General features: G+C 42.8%; 1 protein-coding gene across 1 annotated transcript in view; it reads right to left on the bottom strand.

The window, feature by feature from the left end:
* Positions 1–23747, bottom strand: part of MAN1C1 (mannosidase alpha class 1C member 1) — an 88422-nt gene that overhangs the window by 40785 nt on the left and 23890 nt on the right. Inside the window, exon 2 of the mRNA XM_077838109.1 lies at positions 21271–21367. Within this exon, the coding sequence (XP_077694235.1) occupies positions 21271–21367 (97 nt within the window). The remainder of the gene's footprint in view (positions 1–21270; positions 21368–23747) is intronic.

Here is a 23747-nt window from a genome sequence, read left to right as displayed (position 1 = left end):
GCAAGATAAATGATAATAATCAAAGCGGAAAAGGAAAAAAACAGGCTCCATTCACCCAAGTGAAATATAAAGAGAACAGAAAAAGCAGCTGGGATTGCCTGGTACAGACATGCCTCAACTGTTGGCACATGGGCTGCTAACATGCTCTTCTTCGGGGTCCCAGCAAATAAATGCTAAGAAGAGACGTGAACAGTGCAAGCTTTGTTGGCAATGTACAATATAAAACCAGGCAGCTGGGGCAGGTGGAATGAGCTTGGGCCTGGGAACCAGGCTAATCCTGGCCCTGCCAGACTCAGACACGCATGTTATCAACTTCATCCCGAGTGGAACTCCACTGATGTTAAAGGAGCCACACCAGTAATTAAATTGGCCTGCTGAGGTTAAGTGTCTTGCCCAAGGTCACAGCTTCCCCATGTATGCCAGCCACCTGCCAGCAGCGTTAGAGCGCGTTAAGGCTCAAAAAGGACTTGGAACTAAGATAACTATAGCAACAATCACACCCTATACTGCATCTTGAGTCTCCTTTCCGCTACCTAGCATCAGCAAGCAAACAAAAACAAACTCCCCACCACTTTAACCAACACGGGCAGGCCAAGACCATCAGCTCCAGGCACACACACCATGCAGCCTCTCCTCTGAATACAAAGTCGAGTACTAGGGGTTTAGTTCTCAGTCCCAGCAGCTTTTATAACCACAAAGTTCAGGTCTGATATTCAACCGTTGCAAACTCAAACTGATCTGCACAGGCTTAGGGTTACCATCAGGGCCTCACTAGGAATTACAAGATGCTCCCACAAGAGCCTGTTGTGCTAGGACATCCATTCGGATGGTCTTCCCACGAATTGGTTGGTTGCCCAGGTTATGAAGAGCCCCATGGGCAAAGTTCAACTGTCCTAGTTTTAAAAATGTATCAAAGAAAAGAAGAAAATCTTCCCCCAAAAGCATCTCCCTTTCCCCAGACATTCTGCCAATACCTTTGGCTTAGCACTTCTGCCGTCTCTCTGGAAGCTGACACATAGCGAGGCAAACACAGCACGAAGACAGCCTCAAGCCTTCAGAACACTGCGGTTTTATCTTCTGGATCCAGGCTCAAGTGCCAGAGGGTGGCCATGCAAAGCACCTCGGCTTCTTACTTCCAGTGCTCCACATGCAGACAGACCAGCACGATGTAATTTACAGTAACAGGTGGATTTCCCTTTGCTGCTTTACTTGCAGGTATGTGGCTGGGAAGTGAGCAGGAGTGGAAGGAGGGGACAAAACCAGGGAAGGAGAGAGAACATGAAGGGAAAAAGGAGACAAATACAGAGAACCTTTTTGTGCTCATGAGATCTTTAAGGATATTGTGAACACATTCTCCTGGCCCCACAAGGCTTCCAGAAAATGTATTATGTATTTGTTGCACCCAAAGGGCTGCAGTCTCCTGCTCTGGAGCTGTCTTATCAGATCCAACTATTAAAAGGCACAGCCCATAACTCAGGCAAACAACCTTCGGTTTTCCTAAGCCTTTCAGTGCTGCCAGGTGCAGAATTTCCAACCCCTTTGTTGCATTCGAAACAAACCCTTCGCACAGTAGTCCAATTCCCTGGGCCTTGCTGGCTGTTCTAACATGGTGCGTGCCTTACTGGGAAAAGAAAAAGCACAAGATGTTGGCTAGCCAAGAAGAGAGCCCACAGAGTGGATCATATGTTCACAATACAGACTGAATTTCGCTTTTCCCTTTGTCACAGAAGGTTTAAATTAAGTGGGCATGCAAAGTAACAGCCCACCGAGAAAGGACCCCTCATTTTAGCAGTTCTGCTTTCAGGGACCCTTTACAGAGGGAAATACCTCAGATCCTCCACATAATCTGAGCCATTTATCTTCCCTAGAAACCCGCCTATTTTTCATATGCAATCCTCACAGGTGCTAACCAACTGATCTGTCCACCACTAGCTCCTTATAAAGGTCAGACTTGAGAGACTCTCAACTATGAGTGGTTTCAGAGTAGCAGCCGTGTTAGTCTGTATCCGCAAAAAGAACAGGAGTACTTATGACACCTTAGAGACTAACAAATTTATTTGAGCATAAGCTTTTGTGGGCTAAAACCCACTTCATCAGATGCATGCAGTGGAAAATACAGTAGGAAATACAGTATATACAGTATATATATCTTCCTACTGTATTTTCCACTGCATGCATCCAAAGAAGTGGGTTTTAGCCCACAAAAGCTTATGCTCAAATAAATCTGTTAGTCTCTAAGGTGCCCCAAGGACTCCTGTTCTTTCAACTATGAGTCTGTCTCCCAAGATTCATTAGGGGAGATCTACAAGTGACACTTTCAGCAAACATGTAGCTGAAAAGGCCTCGCTTATTAGCCAAAGAAGGAGAAGCTGCCATTTCCAAAGACTCCAGCTGGCTCCCGCACTTGATGCTGATGCCAGGAATTAGATCACCAGGATGAACAACAGGTTTATGATCCCAAGAAGTGCCACCATGGTGCAACTCCAAAGACTGCGACACTTAGTTTCGGAAAGGTGTTCTCTGTCTTGTGCAACTTAATGTGAGCTTGTGTCTGGATGCAGAAAAATGGAGCATTTCACAGTTAAATAGAGGTCTGCTGTAGTTGCAAACACATGGTTAGATCTGCTCTAGGTCACCACTCCTGCTCCATGGATGTTTTCAGAACATGGACTGCAGGATGACTTGCCTCAAGGGTGTTGGAGAGGCACTGAGAGTATCAATTTGATCTAGTGACCAATGAAGGTGCTATAATACCCTGCTAAATTGGGGCCACTGCAGACAGTTAAAGACAAGGACATTCCAAAAGGGACACCGTACTCTGCTTAGCAGGCTGCTGTTCCTGAGGACATGAAGAATATGCTCATGCACTGGTATATGCAAAACGAGAATCTTCTTCCCCTGCACGAGCTCTCTTCAGCCTTGCATGATTTTGCCATGAGCTTCCCACAATTAATCTGCATTTTGCCCTCGGCACTAATAGACTTGGGCTCAGCCTAATTTCTTCTGGTCGGATGTTTCACAGTCTAGGACCCTCCTCCAAAAATGCCCTGCCTTCAGTTTTCAACAGCCTCACCCTTGCACTTCATAGTTGCATCATCTCCTTCAATACAGAGAAAGTGATGACATGGTATCACAACTGTCAGATCTTCATCACACAGGAGTGGGCATGGACTGTTTCTCCTAGCATTGTCACCTGTGTGGAAGGGGCAGTGCTGAGACGATGTACTGCCTTAGCAATGTGGAGAAGGGGGCACGGTTGCCCTGCGCCAGGCAAAGGATGGCATCTCAGCCAACTCTTGGAAGTGCTTCCCTTTATCAATTAGCTCTACCTCTGTCTTGTCTAAATTTAGCTGGAACCACGTATGCTTCATCCATCCATTTCTCTTTTGCAGGCATTGTGACATCTAACTGCCATACCTACCAGGTTTTATAGCACCTTGCCGCATCTGCTGAGAGAGATGCATAACACTGAAATCAACAGCACACTGATGACTTGAATCTGCAGCTTCTTATGATGGGTAAAGTCATTAATTAAGTTTCACAGCACCCCTTGGAGACGGTGAAGTACTGCTTCCTTTCTGAAAGAGAGGAAGCTGAGAGTTTGAGACTTGTACCAGTCTCACACACAAAATGAGCAGCAGAGCTGGGAATAAAACCCAGAACTCCTGACTCAGCTGCCTAGTCAACATTCTCTTCTGACGTTTCTCACTGAATAGAAACTGAATCTTCTGTTTTCAGCAAGGCTCTTTTAAAAAAAAAAAACAACACCTCTCCCCCCAGTAATCCATTGTGCCAACGCTCAAAGCGAACAGCACAAGTCATTAAAAAGCTATCATACTTAGTCTTGCATATAGCAGGGCTGTTTAAACGCTACAGAGCAAAGAGTTTTCAGATGGCTTCTTGCTAACTTTAATAACCAAGCTTACAACTGAAAGGAACCAGAGAGAGGGAGAGGAATTGAGATCATAGCAATGTAAACCTAGATCAAAAATGAAAGGCCCTGACTCCCACTATTCTTATGTCAAATCGTATTTGTCAAAACAAAAATTAGTACCGACACCTTGTTTGGAATAAAAATTAGGATGCTGGTTCCATGGAACATGATGAGCTTGTTAATTGCTCGTCACAGAAGAATTCACTCAGGATACGTTACTCAGCTTTACCTCTTGGGGTGCCGCAGCACCGCAGAGGGCAGAAACCAAGGACTGATACGCTGACGTCCTTTCTTCTGGTAACTGTAGCTACTGAAGGCTTCAACAGATTGAGTTGGTTTTGATTAAAATCAATGCCTTGATAGAATAAAATCGAGAAAGGAAGCCATTACATTGGTTTAGCTTATTAATATTGCTCTGAGACCACACTGAACTTCTGGCCTTTTTGCCCAGTGACTCAGGCAAAGGCTTTGGTAGCTGCCTGAGATCATGTCATGAGATGGCCCACAGGTGGTAGCAGTACATTACAGAACTCCGAGGAGGAGGGTCTCCGCAGATGGTTTCACACCGTTCAAGATTATTTTGGCAACAAAGCAAACTGTGAAGATGGTTAGGCCTTGAGCAATTCTGCAAAAGCCCACTGCACAATCACAGAATCATAGAATCGTAGGACTGGACGTAACCTTGAGAGGTCATCTGGTCCAACCCCCAGCTCTCATGGCAGGACTAAGTATTATTCTAATCTAGACTACCCCTGACAGGTGTTTGTCTAAACTGCTCTTATAAATCTCCAATGATGGAGATTCCACAACCTCCCTAGGCAATTTATTCCAGTGCTTAACCACCCTGATAGTTAGGAATTTTTTCCTAATGTCGAACCTAAACCGCCCTTGTTGCAATTTAAGCCCATTGCTTCTTGTCCTAGCCTCACAGGTTAAGGAGAATAATTTTTCTCCCTCCTCCTTGTAACAACCTTTTATGTTCTTGAAAACTGTTCTCATGTCCCCTCTCAGTCTTCTTTTCTCCAATCTTCCCCCATAGGTCAGGTTTTCTAGACCTTTAATCATTTTTGTTGCTCTTCTCTGGACTTTCTCCAATTTGTCCACATCTTTCCTGAAATGTGGCACCCAGAACTGGACACAATACTCAAGCTGAGAGGCCTAATGAGCCAACTAGAGCAGAAGAATTACTTCTTGTGTCTTGCTTACAACACTCTTGCAAATACATCCCAGAATGATGTATGCTTTTTTTTTTGCAACAGTGTTACCATTGACTCATATTTAGCTCTTGGTCTACTATGACCCCCAGATCCCTTTCTGCAGTACTCCTTCCTAGGCAGTCATTGCCCATTTTGTACGTGTGCAACTGATTGTTCCTTCCTAATTAATTTTATCCTATTTACTTCAGACCATTTCTCCAGTTTGTCCAGATCATTTTGAATTTTAATCTGATCCTCCAAAGCATCTGCAACTCCTCCCAGCTTGGTATCATCCGCAAACTTTATAAGTGTACTCTCTATGCTATTATCTAAATCATTGATGAAGATATTGAACAGAACCAGACCCAGAACTGATCCCTGTGGGACCCCACTCAATATGCCCTTCCAGCATGACTGTGAACCACTAATGATTACTCTCTGGGAATGATTTTCCAACCAGTTATGCACCCACTTATAGTAGCTCCATGTAGGTTGTATCTCCCTAGTTTGTTTATGAGAAGGTCATGCGAGACAATATCAAAAGCCTTCGTCTAGCATTTCCCCCCTATCCACAAGGCTTGTTACCCTGTCAAAGAAGGCTATTAATTTGGTTTGACAATGTCTTGGAAAATATGGTTTTGAACCCAAGGCTGAGAGCATCATTCAGCAGAATGGTCTAGGGGGATGGAGTGTGAGGCTGGGAGCCAGGAACTTCCAAGATCTAATCCTGTCTTTGTCCTAGACCTTGGCCTGCTCAGTTAGTCTCTCTTTGTCTCCATTTCCTCTACCCACAAAAGGGCAGAAGGAGTCAATACTGACCAATCTCCTAGGGGTGCTATGAGGATTAAATTATTTATGAAGTGCTTTGATATTCTAGCACTGAAGTCACCAGGGAATTATTATTATTATTCAATAAATTAATCAGAAACAGACCCTTACTCGTTTCCAAATGAAAATCGAACAATACAGACCCAGTTGGCTGCACTGTTAGGCAAATCCTATTATTTATTCTTTGGGTTCAGATTGGGAATGAATAACCCAATATCCTTGAAGCTTTGGGAACACAACTCCCCTTGCCCATACCCTCCCCCTAAAAAGAGCTTTGAACCAAGTTGAATAATAATAACAGCAGTAGCTCTGACACAGCGCTTTTCCTCCAAACACCATCAGGCTCTTCAGTCCCATTTTACAGATGGAGAGACAGAAGCACGGAGAAGGGAAACGACCTGCCCAGGATCCCATTGGCTCAGCTGCAGAGTCAGGAATAGAACTTAGCTCTCAGTGCAGTGTCCTATCAATGGACCATGCTGCCTCATCCAATTTAGTATTTGTGCAAAGTGCCTCACTGACAACCCCGGAAGCTGAAACCCTACTTATCCACAGAAAAGGGACACCAAGGGAAGCAGCAGAGGAGGTTTCCCCCACCTGCCTCACCAGTGGAGCCTTAGTTTTGAGCTGAAGGCCTATCTCTAGGCCGAGAGGAGAGTTTAGCCTCAGTGGCCCTCACTGCTGAGTCTGAAAGCAGGGTTGAATCTATCAGGCCTCTATTGCTGATGGCAAGAAGGCCCATCACGTGCGTAGGTGGTTTTAGAGATGTCTGCTAGGAACCACAGGACTCTGTCAACTCATGTCAAAGAGGCCTTGGAAGAGCCTGTAGCTCTCTGATAATTATAATTACTAAAACTCAGTTTCGGCTACAACAACGCAACAAATAAGGCTCAACAGTACATGGGAGTCACAGAACAATACCAGCTATGACCCTCACTAAACACCTCTTCTTGTATTGGCTTCCTACCAAAATCTGGTCAACTGTAGTATCAAGTTCCCCATCTTTACTCCTCAGTCATCTGAACTGGCTGATCTTCACTCTGCCCTTCTCAAACACCTCAAGATTGGCAAATTAGCTACTCATTCCCCCCCTCCCCTTCTTCCCCATGCTGGCATATATTGGCTAAAATAAAACACTCTGTAGCCTTCAATTTTAACTTTACTTTACAGTCCAAAGGTCCCATTGTTTCAAGTTTAACTTTTCCACTCTGTTAATTACACTCTAATATGGAAACTTTTTTTGAGAAATCACTGTTGAGTGATATAATCTGATTCTAAAGCAGATTCCAAAATGTAAAGAGGTGGAACAAGAGAAAATAAGTTTGTGATCAAATAATCAGAAGGATCAAATCGGTTGCTAGTGATTTCTCTCCCGTCACTAGCTTTCTTGCATAGAGGCATAGTGCTTGTTCAGCTACTGTAAATTAAACAGAAAAGCTAGGTAAATGTAACAAAGAGGTTTACAAGCCTTTATAAATTGAAATTCTGAATTAAGGCCTTATAAAATTGTCCCTTTACATCCTACTACTTCAGCAATCTATATATTGTTTCTACCACATCATCAAGACAATATTATTTACCACAAATTCTGCTAATCCCAATGACAACAGATCACAGCTAATGCCTTAACTCAATTTATTTTCTAATGTAGTTTTGTCTGTGAATTTAAAAGATATCACACTGTGTAACTTTGTTCCCTTTGTTTAGTTTACATTACCTTAAACAAACTACATCAGAGCAATAAAGTACCACTACAAAGAGATAAAGGAGACAAAAATTAGTCTAAGAACTAGAAACGATCCATTCCATTCTTATTAGCACATTCTCCTGCAAACTAAAAATCTATTTGCTTTTGAGTAACTTCATTTGTTTTTGCTTTCCAAATAAACCATTCTAAATATACACCACTGCTCGAGTTACAAGACACCTCATATTCAGAATGTTTCTGTCTCCTCCACATTGATTCTCCTTGCTCTATTTTTTGTGCATAAGTCCAACCTACAACCCCAAAATATTTTATATCCTACACACATGCTAAAAATGCAATCAGATAGATGGACATTTGCAGAGTGAAAGCAGCAGATATTAATTGTCTTGCAACTACCTGATAATTATTTAACAGATTCATCAGAAATCCATCCACTTCACTCCAGTCAGTGTATGCACATTGCAAAAGTGACCACCGCCCCAAACAGTGCACACCTATATCAAGGTGAGAACTAAGAGGTAAGGATACACACTTCTGAACTAATTACGTCATTCTTGCCCAAAGTGAGGAAAAATAAAAGCACAGATCATTTCCTGCAAACCAGCACAGAAAACATGAGGGTAGATAATCCTATTGTACGAGGCTTGGGAATGGGATGTTTTATTGTACATAGCTACAGAGTGTCGGCAGAACTTTGAGAGAGCTGTTTGCCAAATGAGGATACTCCACTTCCCATTGGAAAAAGAAGAATTCTAAAGACCACATTAATAAGACCTGCCCAAACATCTGGCTATAAGACATCTCAATCTGTTTTTCTTTGTTAACATGAGTCGATCCTCTGAATGCACAGGAAGTGTTAATGAATCACAATTCCACCTGTACTGTACAATGTGTGTCAGCATATGTGCTACACAGTTACTAGGTAAACCTGGCACCAAATACAGAAGAGCCCCATGAGATTTAGCTATTTGGTTGCTAAGGTCAAATTCAATACTGTACGTGGATTCCTCCAGCTGGGAAGGAAATCATTATTTTGTATTATAAACCATTCATGGTTTTCAAATCTCAATCTCCCCCAAAGAATTACGTCTGTTGTTCAAAAGAATTTTCTGCTGTCTCTCTCTGAACAAGGGCAGTTGGGTGCCAGGGAGGAATAGAAAGAAAGATATTCAGTTAATTTAGAAAGTTGGATATGGCAAGGTAAACTACAATGGGAAGTGAGGGTGACCAAAGCTATCTGACAAGATTCTTATTGTGCTCTGAAAAGGGGAGGCACTAGATATGAAAGTTAAATGCACAGCATAGTAATAGTACCTTTATTACCAGGCCTGGCTCGACAGTGTTAGTGGTGTCTGATCCCAAAGTTTAATCCACTGTGCCTCAGTTTCTTCATCTGTAAAACTCATTTCAGGTGTGTGGAGATCTTTTGCTGATAGGCGTTGTGCATTGTGTAAAGTATTATCAAATCACCCAAAACTTCTTGGAGTTCAAATTGAACTACTTTCTACTCAAGAGCTTCTGAAGGGAGAAACTGGCTGTATTGGACCTTAAGGGCCTACTGCAGCAAGTCTGCACATCGGCTATGGAGAGCTCAGTGAGACAGTGAAAGCATGAATTATACAAATACTCCTTTGGGAGAGAGGTTTTTTGTTTCATTTCAGCAACAGCACTTGGATGTCGTGAAACTGACATGATTATTTCTTGCAAAGTTAGGTTATTTGATAACCAGCGAGGCGTAAGTCTGGATACAACAGTTTAAACAGGTTAAGGGATGGGGACGACATACAGTTGGAGTGAAAAGCTTCTAGTTTCTCTTCTGTCTGTCTGAAATTACGTTTAGACTGGTTAAAGGTAATAGGATTATATACTTTTTATTTTTCTTCACATGCCACCCTGAGTGACTGCATCAGTTAATGAGAGGTACCTCAGCAGGCCTATTAAAGTGAACACACACATCCCATCTAAAACAATTATCCATGGACTTCAAGAGACATAGCTAGCAGTTAATGAGCAGAGGCTGCTAATTCATCTTATAATTCAAGAGAGAGAGACTTTGCTAAAATAATCAGAAAGAAGGTGCCTTCCAACTTCCAGATACATTTTCCAAAAGGCGGTGGCAGATGTGCTATGACAGGAAAGGAGAGAAGCAACTTGTAACTCTAGACAATATTTCTTCCTCAGTGAATGATACAGAAGATTCATTCGGAGGAGCTTCTTAGAGCATTTTAGTTTGGGGAGGAAAAGTACCGCTCTCTTATGTAGTGCTCTGAGAACTCAACCCTTCTGATGGTTTATAAATGAACATGCTTAGAGCTGAACCAAAGGGGCAGGGATAAAGCTTCCCTCTCCCCTCAAATACAAATAATTCTGTTGTTCAGTGTATAGCTGAATGGGAGGTGCAGTGCCTGGAGATGCTAGACACTTTAAAAATGAGCCTCTTCTTTCTGGTTAAAACTGCCAGTATTAGAAATGGCTCTCTGGGTGCCATCCTGCAAGGTTCCAAAAACCCTCATAACTCAGTGAAGCCAATGGGAATCATGGGACGCCAACAAGCATTTCACAGGATCAGACTCTTAGAGATGGACTAGAGTGGAGGGGAGGGCAGGAACTTCTATTTAAACGGCTTTCTGACTGCTCGGACATACTAACTGCAAAACCAAAAGGCGACATTAACAAGCAGTATGTTAGACTTAGAATTTTGGTTGTGCAGAGGAATCAGGAAATTCAAAATACTGATTCCCACAGCAACCAGAACCCAGTCTGCCTGGAATAAGAAATACTTTATGCTCTTATAAGATGCTAATTTTAATGCCTACAGGCTAAATTTTGTCCTCAGATACATGGATAGAGCTTCAGTGAAATCAGTGGAAGCCCTTCTACCGTCAGCCAAGGGGAAAACTCAATTCTTAGTTCCTACGTCCTTGAATTATTTGCTATCACGTGCAGAAAGCACCATGTACATGGCTTTTAGGGATTCATATGTGCAATATGGCTGAGTTATGGCTTCCGTGAGCACCATTGCTTGGAATTTAGTGATTTTGAGTGCAAAGTTTCAACCAGAATGTTGTAATCACATAGTATTTCTCCCAGAAGAAAATACAGCTGCATGTGATCATATGTTCAAATAAAAGCATTGTGGCAAAAAACGGAAATATACGTAGGTGTTTTTAACTGCATGTTTGTAAATCTGAGCAACCATATGCACTGTACATTGCAACTGATATGGAAAATGAATCATGCCTGTATGACACCATTTTCATCTACAGCATCTTGATTTTCCTCAATCAATTTTTAACTCGAGTCCAGCACAATCCGCTTTTCCATTGGGGAATCACATATGGCATGCATTACGGTGCATTAGAACTTTTGACAACAAAGTACCACAAAACGTTTAAACATGTTTATTAAGACCAAAAAAATATTTCTGATCACTCAAGAAAAGGCTGAAGGGATTTTCTTCAAAACTTCTGCAAAAAATATTTTTTTCCCTTTTTATCTTTTGGGGACAGAACATGCCCGAGAAGTTTAATCTCAAAAGAGAATACTTTTAAAAATTTGTGAGGGTCTCAGAATTAAAGTGCCTGCCATGTGAAGCTAACTTTGAAATCATTGACAAATCAGATATGAAAGTCGATGTCCTATGGGAAGATGCTAAATAGGTATTAAACAGGACAAGCGATTTTCAGCTCTTTCATGCGAAAAGGAGGCATGTTTCAGAAAGATGAGAGAATACAGGGAATGAAGGAGGATACCTCGAGAAATTACACAGAACACAATGCTGTAAAAGAAGCAGTTCTACAGGGGATCACTTAGGGGGTGAATGAAAAACAGGCAAAGTCTCGCACTAATCTAGATGATTATTCAATAATTCAAGTTTAAGGCACTTAGGTAACACCACAAAAAAAAAAAAAAAAAAAAACCATGAGAAAGGAGTTAAGCCCTAAAATTAAAAGCTAACATAACAAGACCAGTTCTGACCCTACCTAGTCTCTTAGAAGTTCATTTTTGAAAAAGACGGATAGCAGTGAATTAAAAATAAAGAGAAGAAATGGGCTTCCTGCTACATAATTTATCTCTACCTCTCCTTTCTGAATAGACAAGGGGAAGTCAAATGCAGAATTAAAAAAAAACCAAAAGCTGCAATGCCAAAGGCCACAAGATATTTCCGATTATTTATATATACACACACACCTCCCCTCCCCGCCCAATAAATAAATAATGTTCTAAATTTGTTCCAATTTTCTGACGAGTTTCTGGCGTTCATCTTTTTTGGCGGGGAGGGTGGACTGGTTGGGGAGGAGGCAGAAGAGAACAACACACAATGCCCATATTTCTAAAAATACCATTAGGGACATAATTCATCTTCAGGAATTCAGACGTCACACGACAGCTCCATTCATCCAGTCAGCTCTGCACAGGACGGACCATTCCTTCCATATAGGCTCCTTGGGACTGTCTTTTTTTTGTTCTGTGTTTGTACAGAGCCTAGCACCATATGGTCCTACTCTGTGACAGGGGCTCCCAGCCACTACAGTCATAAATAAATAATGATCTATGAGAGTCCTGGTGACTTCACTGAGAGTCTGAAAAGGCCCATCCATGCAGATTCAACTGCAGATTAGGGTTTATATAATGACATGTACAAGAGAGAATGAAAAATACAGTCCATGCTGAGGAAATGCACACACTCAGGGGTCGTGTTCCGGTTCTTGTGCGCACAAGTGAGAAAAGCAGCGGGCATAAGCAGACTATAACCGTTATACACTTGTTATGGCTCCTCTAATATCCAAAGAGCTCACACTTCCTACCTCCTCCCCAGGACTAAACCACATAGGAGAGTTTCGGGGAAAGGTTTATGGGTCAGGACAGGGGCCATTGGTTTTACTGCATTCGGAATTGTCACCTGCCTACGTACCTTCCCCCACCGGGATCACTCAGCGCAGCCAGCCGTGTGTGCTCTGTGTGGACACTCCAGGGCTGGCCCAAATTACAGGTATGGAATAACACAGCATATATTCTTTTTTCCCCACACAAAATATACCAATTCACTGAATTGGGCAGCCAAAGTGCCTAACCCACCAATGCAATGTGTAAAAAGCAGTTACACCAGACGCCCCGATCTACCCGTCAGTTCTTCTTTTCAACCTCAACTGTCTCCCTATCAACCACTCACAGCCCCCACGTTGAGCAATTATTGTACAGCCTTAACTCTGATGTTCACTAATTATAGGCCTGTGGTTTTTGATGATTAATATAGGGTTGTTATGACTAGCCTAAGCTACACTGTATGTGTTTGTGTAAGTTAGGTATGTATGGCATCTGATTGCACATAGGGCCTGGAAGATAAGCTTGCCTAAACATTTAAGAAAGAGATACAGTAACCTATAGATGGGTGATCTATGCTGTCGGTGACTGTTCTACGTTTGCCATCCGGTTCTGCAAATCCTGCATTAAAATTAAGTCAGCCTTTGGTGTGCTGTATTGACTGGCGTTGATGTTGCAAATCTCAATGCTGCCAGAATCGCTACCATCATCTCCATAATACTGAAAAGAATCAGTCTGTAGTCCAACCATCCGCATTATCAGCTGGCCACCTTTTAATCACAGGCTTGATATCAGTGAAGACTGGACAATTATTTCTGTATAATTAGAGTCCAGAATGAGGCACAAACAACATCCAGAAAAGGATAATTTTTCTTTAAATGTTTTTTTAAAACTGCATTTTAAAAAACTGCTGAGACAAAGAAAAGCAGATAATTACAGCCCAGCATTAGTTAATATCCTTGTCTACAAGAGTGCAAGGCTGCTAAAACACTGCTCCTTTCTTGCATACTAGTATATGTTCTTCTGCTTCATATTTCCCAGTCCTCTAGAAAAGAGCTTGGATACTACTCTCTAGTCACAGTCTTTGAACAGGAATTTCTTCCTTTGTAGGCTTTTATCTGCAAGTTTATATTAAGACAGAAAATGTGATGTCACTACATAAAATCACCTCGAATACTATGTGCCGTTCTGGTTGTCCCCTCTCAAAAAGGCATATTAGAATTGGAAAAGGTGCAGAGAAGGGAACAACAATGATTGGGGGGGTGGAACAGTTTCCACAAGAGGAGCGATTAAAAAGACGGGGATGGTTCATCTTAAAAAACGAGACGACTGAGGGGGGATCTGAGAGAGGTCTATAAAACCATGACTGGGGTGGAGAAAGTGAATAGGGAAGTGTAATCTACCTCTTCACATAACACAAGAATTAGGGGGTCACCCAGTGAAATTAATAGGAAGCGGATTTAAAACAAACAAAAGGAAGTATTTCTTCACGCAGTGTACAATCAGCCTGTGGAACGTGTTGCCAGGGGATGTTGTGAAAGCCAAAAGTATAACTGGGTTAAAAAAAATTAGATAAATTCATGGAAGATGGTCCATCAATGGCTATTAGCCAAGATGGTCAAGGATGTAATCCCTTGCTTAGGGTGCCCCTAAACGTCCAACTGCCAGAAGCTGGGCCTGAATGATAGGGGATGGTCACTCGATAAATTGCCCTGTTCTGTTCATTCCATCTGAAGCATCTGGCATCGGCCACTGTTGGAAGACAGGAGACTGAGCTAGACAGACCATTGGTGTGACCCAGTATGGCCATTCTTATGTTCTTACTAGCTGTTTCTCTGAGGGTTGTTTCTGTGCAGAATGTTTTCAGCAAATTTGAAGATACTTTCCTGGGTTTTGGCTTCATTACATTCAAAACTCAGCCCAGGGTCATCGGATAGTTCACAGAGCTCTTGAGGAAACAAGGGGTGATTAATGGCTTTATGCTGATGTTTTTGTTGCCTGGTTTTCTACTATCAAAATCCTGCAGTCAACACTTCTCAGCTGTCTCCTGTATCTAAAGGGCTGAACTAACACTCTAGATCCAAGCACGCACAACCTTTGGAGTTTGCATCTGAACTTGGCATTGTGGGACAAAAATCTTAGAAATCTGGGTTCTGGGGATTTGTCTGAACCTGAAACTCAAAGCTAAATTCAGGGGAGGGAAGGACACATGGTTCAAATCCAATGTTTGCACAACTCCCTGTAATATAGATTCGCGCTGACTCTGATGCAAAGCCCACTGGAGTCAACTGGAGCTTTGACTTACCAGGCTTCGGATGAGGCCCTAAGATTGTACGTGACGTTAGCACCATACTTGGACAATTTGAAAGTCTTGCCAGGGTGGCTTTGGATACTGGCTTATGTTTATAGCAACACATTTTTGCTTTGAAGTATTTTATAGCCTTTATATGCATAAGAAGTCCCCTAACATGCTGGGAAGCCTTCAGAACATTGAGAGTCTTGAGGCCTTTGACTAACAAAGAAGAACATGGTCACATCACAGTGCCCACAATACGAACTGGTTTTAAACATGGGGGAGTATTTTAGTTACAATATACCATAGAACAGCAAAGGCAGCCTGATTTCAATAGATGTCATGAACTTTTACTCCCTGGACCACCAGGGCACACAAGTGCCACAAAAGCAAGGATTTTAGCCCATTGCGGGGCAGTGGGATGCTGATCAGCTAATGATCACGTTCAGGGCTTTTAAAAGGCATTAGTGTGTTTGAGGGAACCACCACCCTCACCACAATCTGGAGAAGAGAGATGTAGGTATGCGCCTGCTGGAAGGTTAAAGATGTGCCTTGTTTATACGGAAGGCGCAATCTCTGGCAGGTTGGGGGGTGTGGGGCAGACACATGGATACATGTCAGTTCCAATATGAATCATTAACAAATACCCACTGACTCTGTTGTTTGGATGGATAGCCTGAATCACTGCTTCATACTGACAGGAAATAAGTTTGTTGCTACGGATTTCAGTGGCAGCAAAAATAGTGTAAATACAAAATGTCCTTCCTTAAAAACAACATTCAACCGGGTAATATGCGACTGAAAAAAATGAAAAAAAAAGAGAAAAGGCTAACAGTGTTCCAGGAAGAGCGGAAACATCTTCATTAGCACTGCCAGGGGGTGGGGGGTGGGGAGGGGGGAAGAATGTTTCTCTCCCTAAAAAGCACATGAAGCAAACTGCATAATGTGATAGTCAGAGGGAATAATTCTGGATGCAAATTCTGAGAACTATTATTTGTTCAATCAGATAAAATGACACTCCAGGGTTTTGCACTTTTGTGATCACAGGGAAAGAGGCACCTACTCGAGCCAAAAAACTCCACAGAGCGAGCATGCATTTCTGTTCTTGTTGCTCCAGTCAATATTTTCATCCCATTACCTTTCCTGCATTAAATACATATACATGAACGCCTATTGCTTCTCATTGGCTGATTGCTCCCTTCCTGTCTCCTTGCTAAAGTCACCGACAACAAAATATGCTCTGTGTAAGCTCATCTCTTTCCCCATCAGAAGTTGGTCCAATAAAAGACATTCGCTCACCCACCTTGTCTCTCTAGTATCCTGGTACCAACAAGGCTACAACACCACCGCAAAACAACAAAACATGCAGCTATTAGGAAACTGTGTGGTTCCAGGTGGGCAGGGGGGATCACAAGATGGATCAAGTGACAGATAGTGGAATACAGAGCCTTTTATATCTAAGTAGCTTGTGTGAATTCAGCTGTTCAAGTTGGTGGTGACCAAAAGTTGCTACGTTCCATGACTGTTCAGGAGTCCACGCGGAATGAGTTTGGTGGTCTCAGGCCAGTGGAGAAGTGTCCATATGAAAAAAAAACCCAATAAAATTGGCATTCATTGATCTTTTAGACGGCAGTCTCAGAGCGACCAAGGATCAAAAGATTCTTGATGCTGAGCAACACTGTCACCTCGCCAGGTGATCAATCGATCCAGGTTAGGGCTGAGGCATGGTAGAAAGCAGGGTTAGAAAGCTTGCCTTGGCACAGATCATGCTGTAATTATGTCAAAATCTAGAGGACCTCAGTCTCCAGAACCTTCATTTGGGCACCATTCTAAAGCACTAAATTAAATAAGATGTATTTTATTAAAATCACCCTCTTCCCTCCCCCATGTCATTACAACCCTGCTCAACCCAGGGACTCGAAAGCACACCATTTCTGAGCAGCTGAGGCTGACAACATCCCATCTGCAAAGCAGGCTGTCAATACCATCCAGGCAGCTCTCAAACCTCCAGGCCAAATAAATGAACTGAGCCTATGCAGCCGCGCATTTCCCAGGAATTGTTGATGCAGTACCTGGTACACTGTTGTATTCGGTCGCCAAACAGCTGAGCATGGAGCAATCCCAGGGCTGTCTGCAACCCGCAAGGACGAACTCGGAAAGTTTTACATCATTGAGACCTAGCTGCTGTCAGATCCTTGCCGTCTAGTACTGCTGACCTGACCATGTCCTCAATATGACAGTCCTCCCATGTATGCACATCAGAGAAACTTGCAAAGATTCACAAAGATGGTACAAATTCAGCAGATGCTGAAAGCAGCAGAAGCCCTGACAAGACAATTTTAGGCGCTAAATGCAATATCCAGATCTAGTTAGAGATGGCTATTTTTGCACCAAAACTAGTATATTAAAATGCTGTTAGATTCTGAAAACAGGCTGTTTAACAGCATTGTGAAGTTCCATATTTATTTCCTATCAGTGATTGCAGGGCAAATTGGCTCAGGTTACAAATCAAAAGATGGATTTTTCTAGCTGCCAGCACTGCATACACCATGAAATATCTAAAAATCAAACTTCCTAACTTATCACTGTAATAAAGATTCTGCAATTAAAATTTAACTGACAATTCAAGTTGATGCATGACTAGAAATGGAATCTAGCTTGTTTTCCATAGCTAAATAAACTCTGCAAGACTAACAGGTTTTAAGAACATTTTGTCCAAAAAGTAAACAGATATGACAGACACAGCAGCAGACAGAATAATAATTCTGTTATTTAATGCTAGTTATTACCGTGACAGGTGCATCAGAAATGCCTCGCTAGATAGTAACTTTGCCCTTCTCCAGCTCTTTTACTCCAAGGATCTCAACATGCTTTACAAATAGTGATTAGTTCGGGCTCATAACACCAAAGAGAGGAACACCGGGAAACAGAGAAAAAGAGGGGTTAAATAACTAGGTCACACAGGTCTAAGCTACAGTTGGGAACAGAATATATCCCTGTCCCTATCAATTTGTAGCCGTAGCTACATCCTCTTGCATAGCCATACTTACAGACATTTTTTCTAAACAAATATGTTTTGGGTCTGATCCTGAGAAGTGCTAGTAACCTGCTATTCCCACTCAAGTCAGGGTCTTTAAGAATGGAGGAAAGACTACGGAGAGTAATGAAAATCCTGAAGTTGTAGAAAAAATTAGAGTGCCTGAAATTTAGCATGACATGGGATTTAGTCCTTCACCACAGAACATTCTCCACGCCCTCAGCTGTGTGATCCAGCAATTCTGACGGCATTCATTTGAAGTGATACCACCAAGTGGATGTCAAATGGCAGTATGTTCTAAAATGAGTTCACCCCCTCCCCACCCCAGGTGAGCATGGAAGGTTGGGAGAGCAAAAAAGAGTCTTTACCAATAGCCCCTGGCTAGTGGTCTCTAAAAAGATCATAAGTTATTGCAATGGGGGAGGGTATTATTTGTACAAACGAGCTGTACATGGAAAATTGGAAAGTCCTGGTACAAGCTGGTTATAAGAGAAGGATTTGGTGCATTATTTACCCACGTAAAAGTGTAAGAATAATTTGTCGTAGCTGATCTCAGTCAGGTCTGTTCTCAATGGTAGCAGATGACAGAACGAGGAGTAATGGTCTCAAGTTGCAGTGGGGGAGGTTTAGGTTGGATATTAGGAAAAACTTTTTCATTAGGAGGGTGGTGAAACACTGGAATGCGTTACCTAGGGAGGTGGTGGAATCTCCTTCCTTAGAGGTTTTTAAGGTCAGGCTTGATAAAGCCCTGGCTGGGATGATTTAGTTGGGGATTGGTCCTGCTTTGAGCAGGGGTTGGACTAGATGACCTCCTGAGGTCCCTTCCAACCTGGGTATTCTATGATCAGACCATTGGTTAAATAACATTGGGACCTTGTCTCCATGTCTATGCCATGCATGCTTCAGAGAAGATAACCCCACCACCAAACCTGGCCACTGGTGTAATTCTAGAGGTCAGGAAGAAGTCTCTCTCTCCCGGATCCCCATGTATGAAGGGGCATTATATGGAAGACAAAATGGGCAGAGAACCTTTCACAGTCCTAACCTGCCCCCTCCTAAGCAGAGCTGGTTTCTGGGAGAAGGAAAGAAACTAACAGGTTTGGAGACAGCAGAGGAAGAGTTCTGCTCTGCTCTTTACGGACTGTGTGGATGGTCAAGCAGGGGCAAACACATCACTGTTCTATGATAGCAGAAACAGAATCACCAGAAGGTGAATGTTCAGTTTGTATTTCTATTTTGACTTGCACAAACATATTTGATGAAAAACAGGTCCCCCGCTTTTCTCGGGGTGACGCTGCTGATAACTGACAGTTCAGCAGTAAGTGAGCATCATGTACAGAACAGGGAAAAATCTATCACCCTTAAAGAACTGGAATATTTTTCAGTCACACAAACATATTCTAAAATAGCCCCAAAAAGGTGTCCTTCCTCCCACACAGAAGCAAGCAGCTGCAGCAAAAAATCTCAGCTGAATTTCGACACCTCAGGTCAGGAGAATACCAGGATTGCCTACGGTACATCTGTGGTTTGGAATAAAAAGGCATTGTATGAGACAAATCAGTATTCCCCTAATTTCTAAATGCATTTTAATATGACAGGGATGCAATACTCTAGCAAGGGACTGTTTAGTCCTTCATTTCTTTACTAAGCAGCAGTTTAGAAAGGGGGGAAAAAGCATATTAACAGCATGAAAGGCACCATGTAGCATCTCTTCAGTGATTGTCTGCAAACCCTTCTGCTCCAGAGAGTGTTTTCCTTGAGAGCCCTCACAGACACGTTACAAGCAAGCATAAGCACCACCAATTGTTTTAGCATGATAAACACATTTAAAACCTTTCAATATCTTTTGTCTGTTTACAGCTGCGTTCCTTCAGGAATTCCGACAAGTTCACCAGAATGGAAAATGCCAGACTAAGTGATGCAGCAAATGCAAATTCTAAACGAAAAACCAACCTGTGGCAGGATGTTCTTGGTATTGCTGGAGAAAAGGGAGGAAGGGGGAACGGCTGGGTGAAACCAGTGCTTCCGAAAAAGGGGATTGGGATAGCAATGACTGGACCAATGAGGCACAATGCAAGCTTCCCCAAGCTGCTCTGTCAGTTCATCTCTGGCTTCCACCCAAGAAACATAAAGAACTTCACTAATATTAATGAAGTAACCCTTCCCATATTCTCCTGACATAAGTATTATCTCTGTTGCACACAAAGAAGCGGGCACAGAAAAGCAAAGTGCCTTGCCTAAGATGACATAAGGACTTCATGGAGCACTGCAAATAGATCTCCTGACTTCCAGTCCTGCAACTAAGCTACAAGACCGTCCTTTCCGCTCCTACCATCTGCTTCTGCAGCACTGGGATCCCCACAGAGCTCTACCATTAGGTTTTAGTACTGAAATTATGCAAGCTGCCACTCCCCCACCCCTCAAAAATCTAATCTGCTAAAGAGAAAAAATTATACAACACAGTGTAAAGAGTCTTTAATATTGATTCCCTTATTCAATATTTCACGAAGTCTACATCCCCACTCAACAGTGGAGCAGTAAGAGAGAAAACAGAATTTGGTCAGATCCTGACGTTGACCAGTTGAGACAAAGAGTAATGTTTTCAGGTTGAGATTAACTTCATGTTTTAGTGCAGAAATTGGTCAGTTTTGTAATTGCTCTGCATCTCTCCAAGACACACTTTGTGCTAGATACAGTAAAAAAGTGATCGAGGCTGGGATTTTCTAAGGAGCTGAAGAGAGTTTGATGCCCAACTCAGTGGTGGATTAGCCACTGGAACAATGGGGCCCATGCCCTGGAAAAATGGGAACCCCAATGCCCTGCTTGGCACTCCTGGTGGGAAGTAGGGTCAGGGTGCGGGGGCTTGCCCCACTCCACCCAGCGCTCCTGCTAGGGAAGCCCCCACACCCTGACCCTGCTCCTCACCAGGAGCACCGGGCATATGGAGTGGGGCAAGCCCCCATACCCTGACCCCACTCCCCACTGGTAGGAGCACTGGGCGGGTGGGGAAAGCCCCCACGCCATGACCCTGTTCCCTGGCAGGAACGCCGGGTGGGCAGAACGTGCCCCGACCTCACTCCCCCTGGCAGGAACACTAGGTGGGCGGGGGAAACTCCCGCGCCCCAACCCTGCTCCCCAGCAACAGCGCCAGAAGGGTGGGGGAGAGGGGGCAGCAGGGACCGCAGGCGGAAGGGGTGGGGAGGGCCTTCACTTGCTCTGACCCAGGGCCCCACAAAACCGTAATTCGCCTCTGGCCCAGCTTCAACAGAATACCAATGAGAGTTGGGCACCTACCTCCCAGAGGCTCCTTTGAAAATCCCAGATACCCACTTTGTTAAAGGGGAAAGAGGCTGAGGTTACACAGGCTGCTTCTCTGCAGCAAGGGGAAAGGAGAAGAAATGGGAGTTTGCAGTGCTGTTACTACTTTGCATTTACACGGTGGCAACTTACCGAACATGTTACCAATGTGTCCATTCTTAGTTAGTGGTCGAAGTTCATTTTTTCCGAATGCATATCGTCTGTAGTTATCCCAAGCAAACTTCATCATCTACAAAGAAATAGGGGGGAGGGGGAGTAGTTAGACAGATCATTAAAGTGAACTAAATTTCAGATTTAATGCAGGGCTTGATCCCGATCAGTGCAGAGTCCTGCATCTTCTGGTGACCCACTAATTATGAATGTCTACACTGCACTGAATACATAAGAATCCTGCTTGAAATTCACATTCGGTACCATACTTTTATTATACTATGGTATTTCAGGCTTGACAGGATGGACCCATCAGTTCTGGGGCACAATTTGGGATTGTGATAACATAGGTCCGCAAAAAGAAAAGGAGGACTTGTGGCACCTTAGAGACTAACAAATGTATTTGAGCATAAGCTTTCGTGAGCTACAGCTCACTTCATAGTAGGTTCCTGATTCTAACTTAATATCCAATACTTTGTTGTCAAACTAAATGGGAGTTTTGTATGAACATCAAATTATTTGAATTATCCCATTTCAGCCAAGAACTTCTAAAATTTCAAAGTGCTAATTACAAATGGGAAAAATATAAATGCTAAGCTTCATGGGTCTAAAATTAATTCCCCAAAAGAGATTACATTTTGAGTTTTAACATTTCCTTATGACATTGATAGTGAATCATTCATCAGGTACAAGAGTATTAAAACCCTACCTGATCATTTGCCAAACACAGATATATAAATATGTATTACATTGAAAAGGAAGCAGGACTGGGGTGAATCATGCACATAAGAATACGGAAGTGAGCAAGAGAAGAAGCTGATCTTATCTTAAAATAAACATTACTCAGATTTAAACTTTCCCTAATGTTCAAGCTGAACCTTCATTTTTATTAATAGCAGATCTCCATGCTTTTGAGGAAGAGGATGGAATCCATGTCATTTTGAAAGCTTCCAATCAAGACTCAATAGCATCTTCTCAAGATGGTTTTGTGGGAGCCCTCCCCCATCAGGAAGATGGATGTCTGAGAGATCCTTTCCAAGTCAAACAATTCTCTGACACAGAGCTGTCTGTGTTGGGAAGAACCTCCTAGAGGTCATTGGATTTGCCTTCCTGGGAGGATTCTGGGTACTGGGTTTGGTACGATTCCAACATGTACATGCAAACATTGTTTCTTCCTTCCACTTGCCCTTTTTGCTCTAGTTGGCAGGGAAAATAAACTGACAAGTATCCTCTCTTCAGACAGGAAAGACCAGGACTTTTGTCAGGTTCCAAGCAGTCCTTTAAACAATGCCTCCTTTTATAAATCCAAACAGCTCCAGTCAGATTGGTCTAAAACCTATGCTTTTCTTTGACTCCAGTCCTGGCATGAAGTCATATGGTGGATCTGAAGGTGGCTTTGGAGGATCAACAGTAATCTCTATCTCTGCCCAACTAAGATACGATTGTTCTTGTTAGAGTGAGGGGTTTAAAGACTGTAGGTGAATTGTGGAGAAGGAGCGATTAAAACAGTCACGCCTATGTAACAGTGGCCAATGTCTATCTGTCCAGATTAGGGATTCTTGGACTATTTATTGCCCAAATATACAGGCTTCATTCATCTAATATTCTTCCAGCTGTTTTGATTCCCTTGCTGTCCATCCCTCTCCAGCTGTCCATTTCTCAAACCCAACATAGCGAGCATCTGCCTTAATTAGCACACACACAAAAAGCCACACCACCAATGTTTTTTTTTCTTTTTTAAACATCCAGCTTCCAAAGTAAAGTTTCACAGGGCTGGTCCTACGAATGAGGATAAACATTTGCAGAACTGACTGATAACATTCAGACTCCAGCACTGCCAGAAGGAGGAATTTTGGATGAATAAGTGAAGCCATTTTGGCTTTATGCATTCTGTGTGGGATGAATTAGTCACTAGAGCTCATTGATTCTAGGAAGCTAAGACTTAACGACCAACAGAGCAACAACCTCCTGTAAAAGGCACTTGAGTATGCATCAATCATATGACTCAGGGTTTTCATTTTTTCTAGGTCGATGCTGTTTTCCAGTGACAGTATTATTTTTAATAGGACGTTTTCATTATTTTACTATTTTTGTAGCAACGCTTTTGAGAAAAGCTGGGGCATTTCCTGGATGAAACTAAGCAAAGCTCCTTTATCCTCTTCTAATAAGGGTATGATCCTGTACGCCATTGAAGAGAGGGATGGTTTTGCCAGAACTTCTACCAGGGGCCGGGCTCCCACAAAAAAAGTTTTCCTGTTGTTGGTGTCATAAATATAAAGGGAAGGCTAACCACCTTTTAAATCCCTCCTGGCCAGAGGAAAAACCCTTTCACCTGTAAAGGGTTAAGAAGCTAAAGATAACCTCGCTGGCACCTGACCAAAATGACCAATGAGGAGACAAGTTACTTTCAAAGATGGGGGGGAACAAAGGGTTCTGTCTGTCTATGTGTTGCTTTTGCC

This window comes from Eretmochelys imbricata, chromosome 19 (genome assembly GCF_965152235.1).
Source record: "Eretmochelys imbricata isolate rEreImb1 chromosome 19, rEreImb1.hap1, whole genome shotgun sequence".
In the NCBI taxonomy this organism is placed as follows: Eukaryota; Metazoa; Chordata; order Testudines; family Cheloniidae; genus Eretmochelys; species Eretmochelys imbricata.
This window is presented reverse-complemented; position numbering and strand designations above follow the sequence as displayed.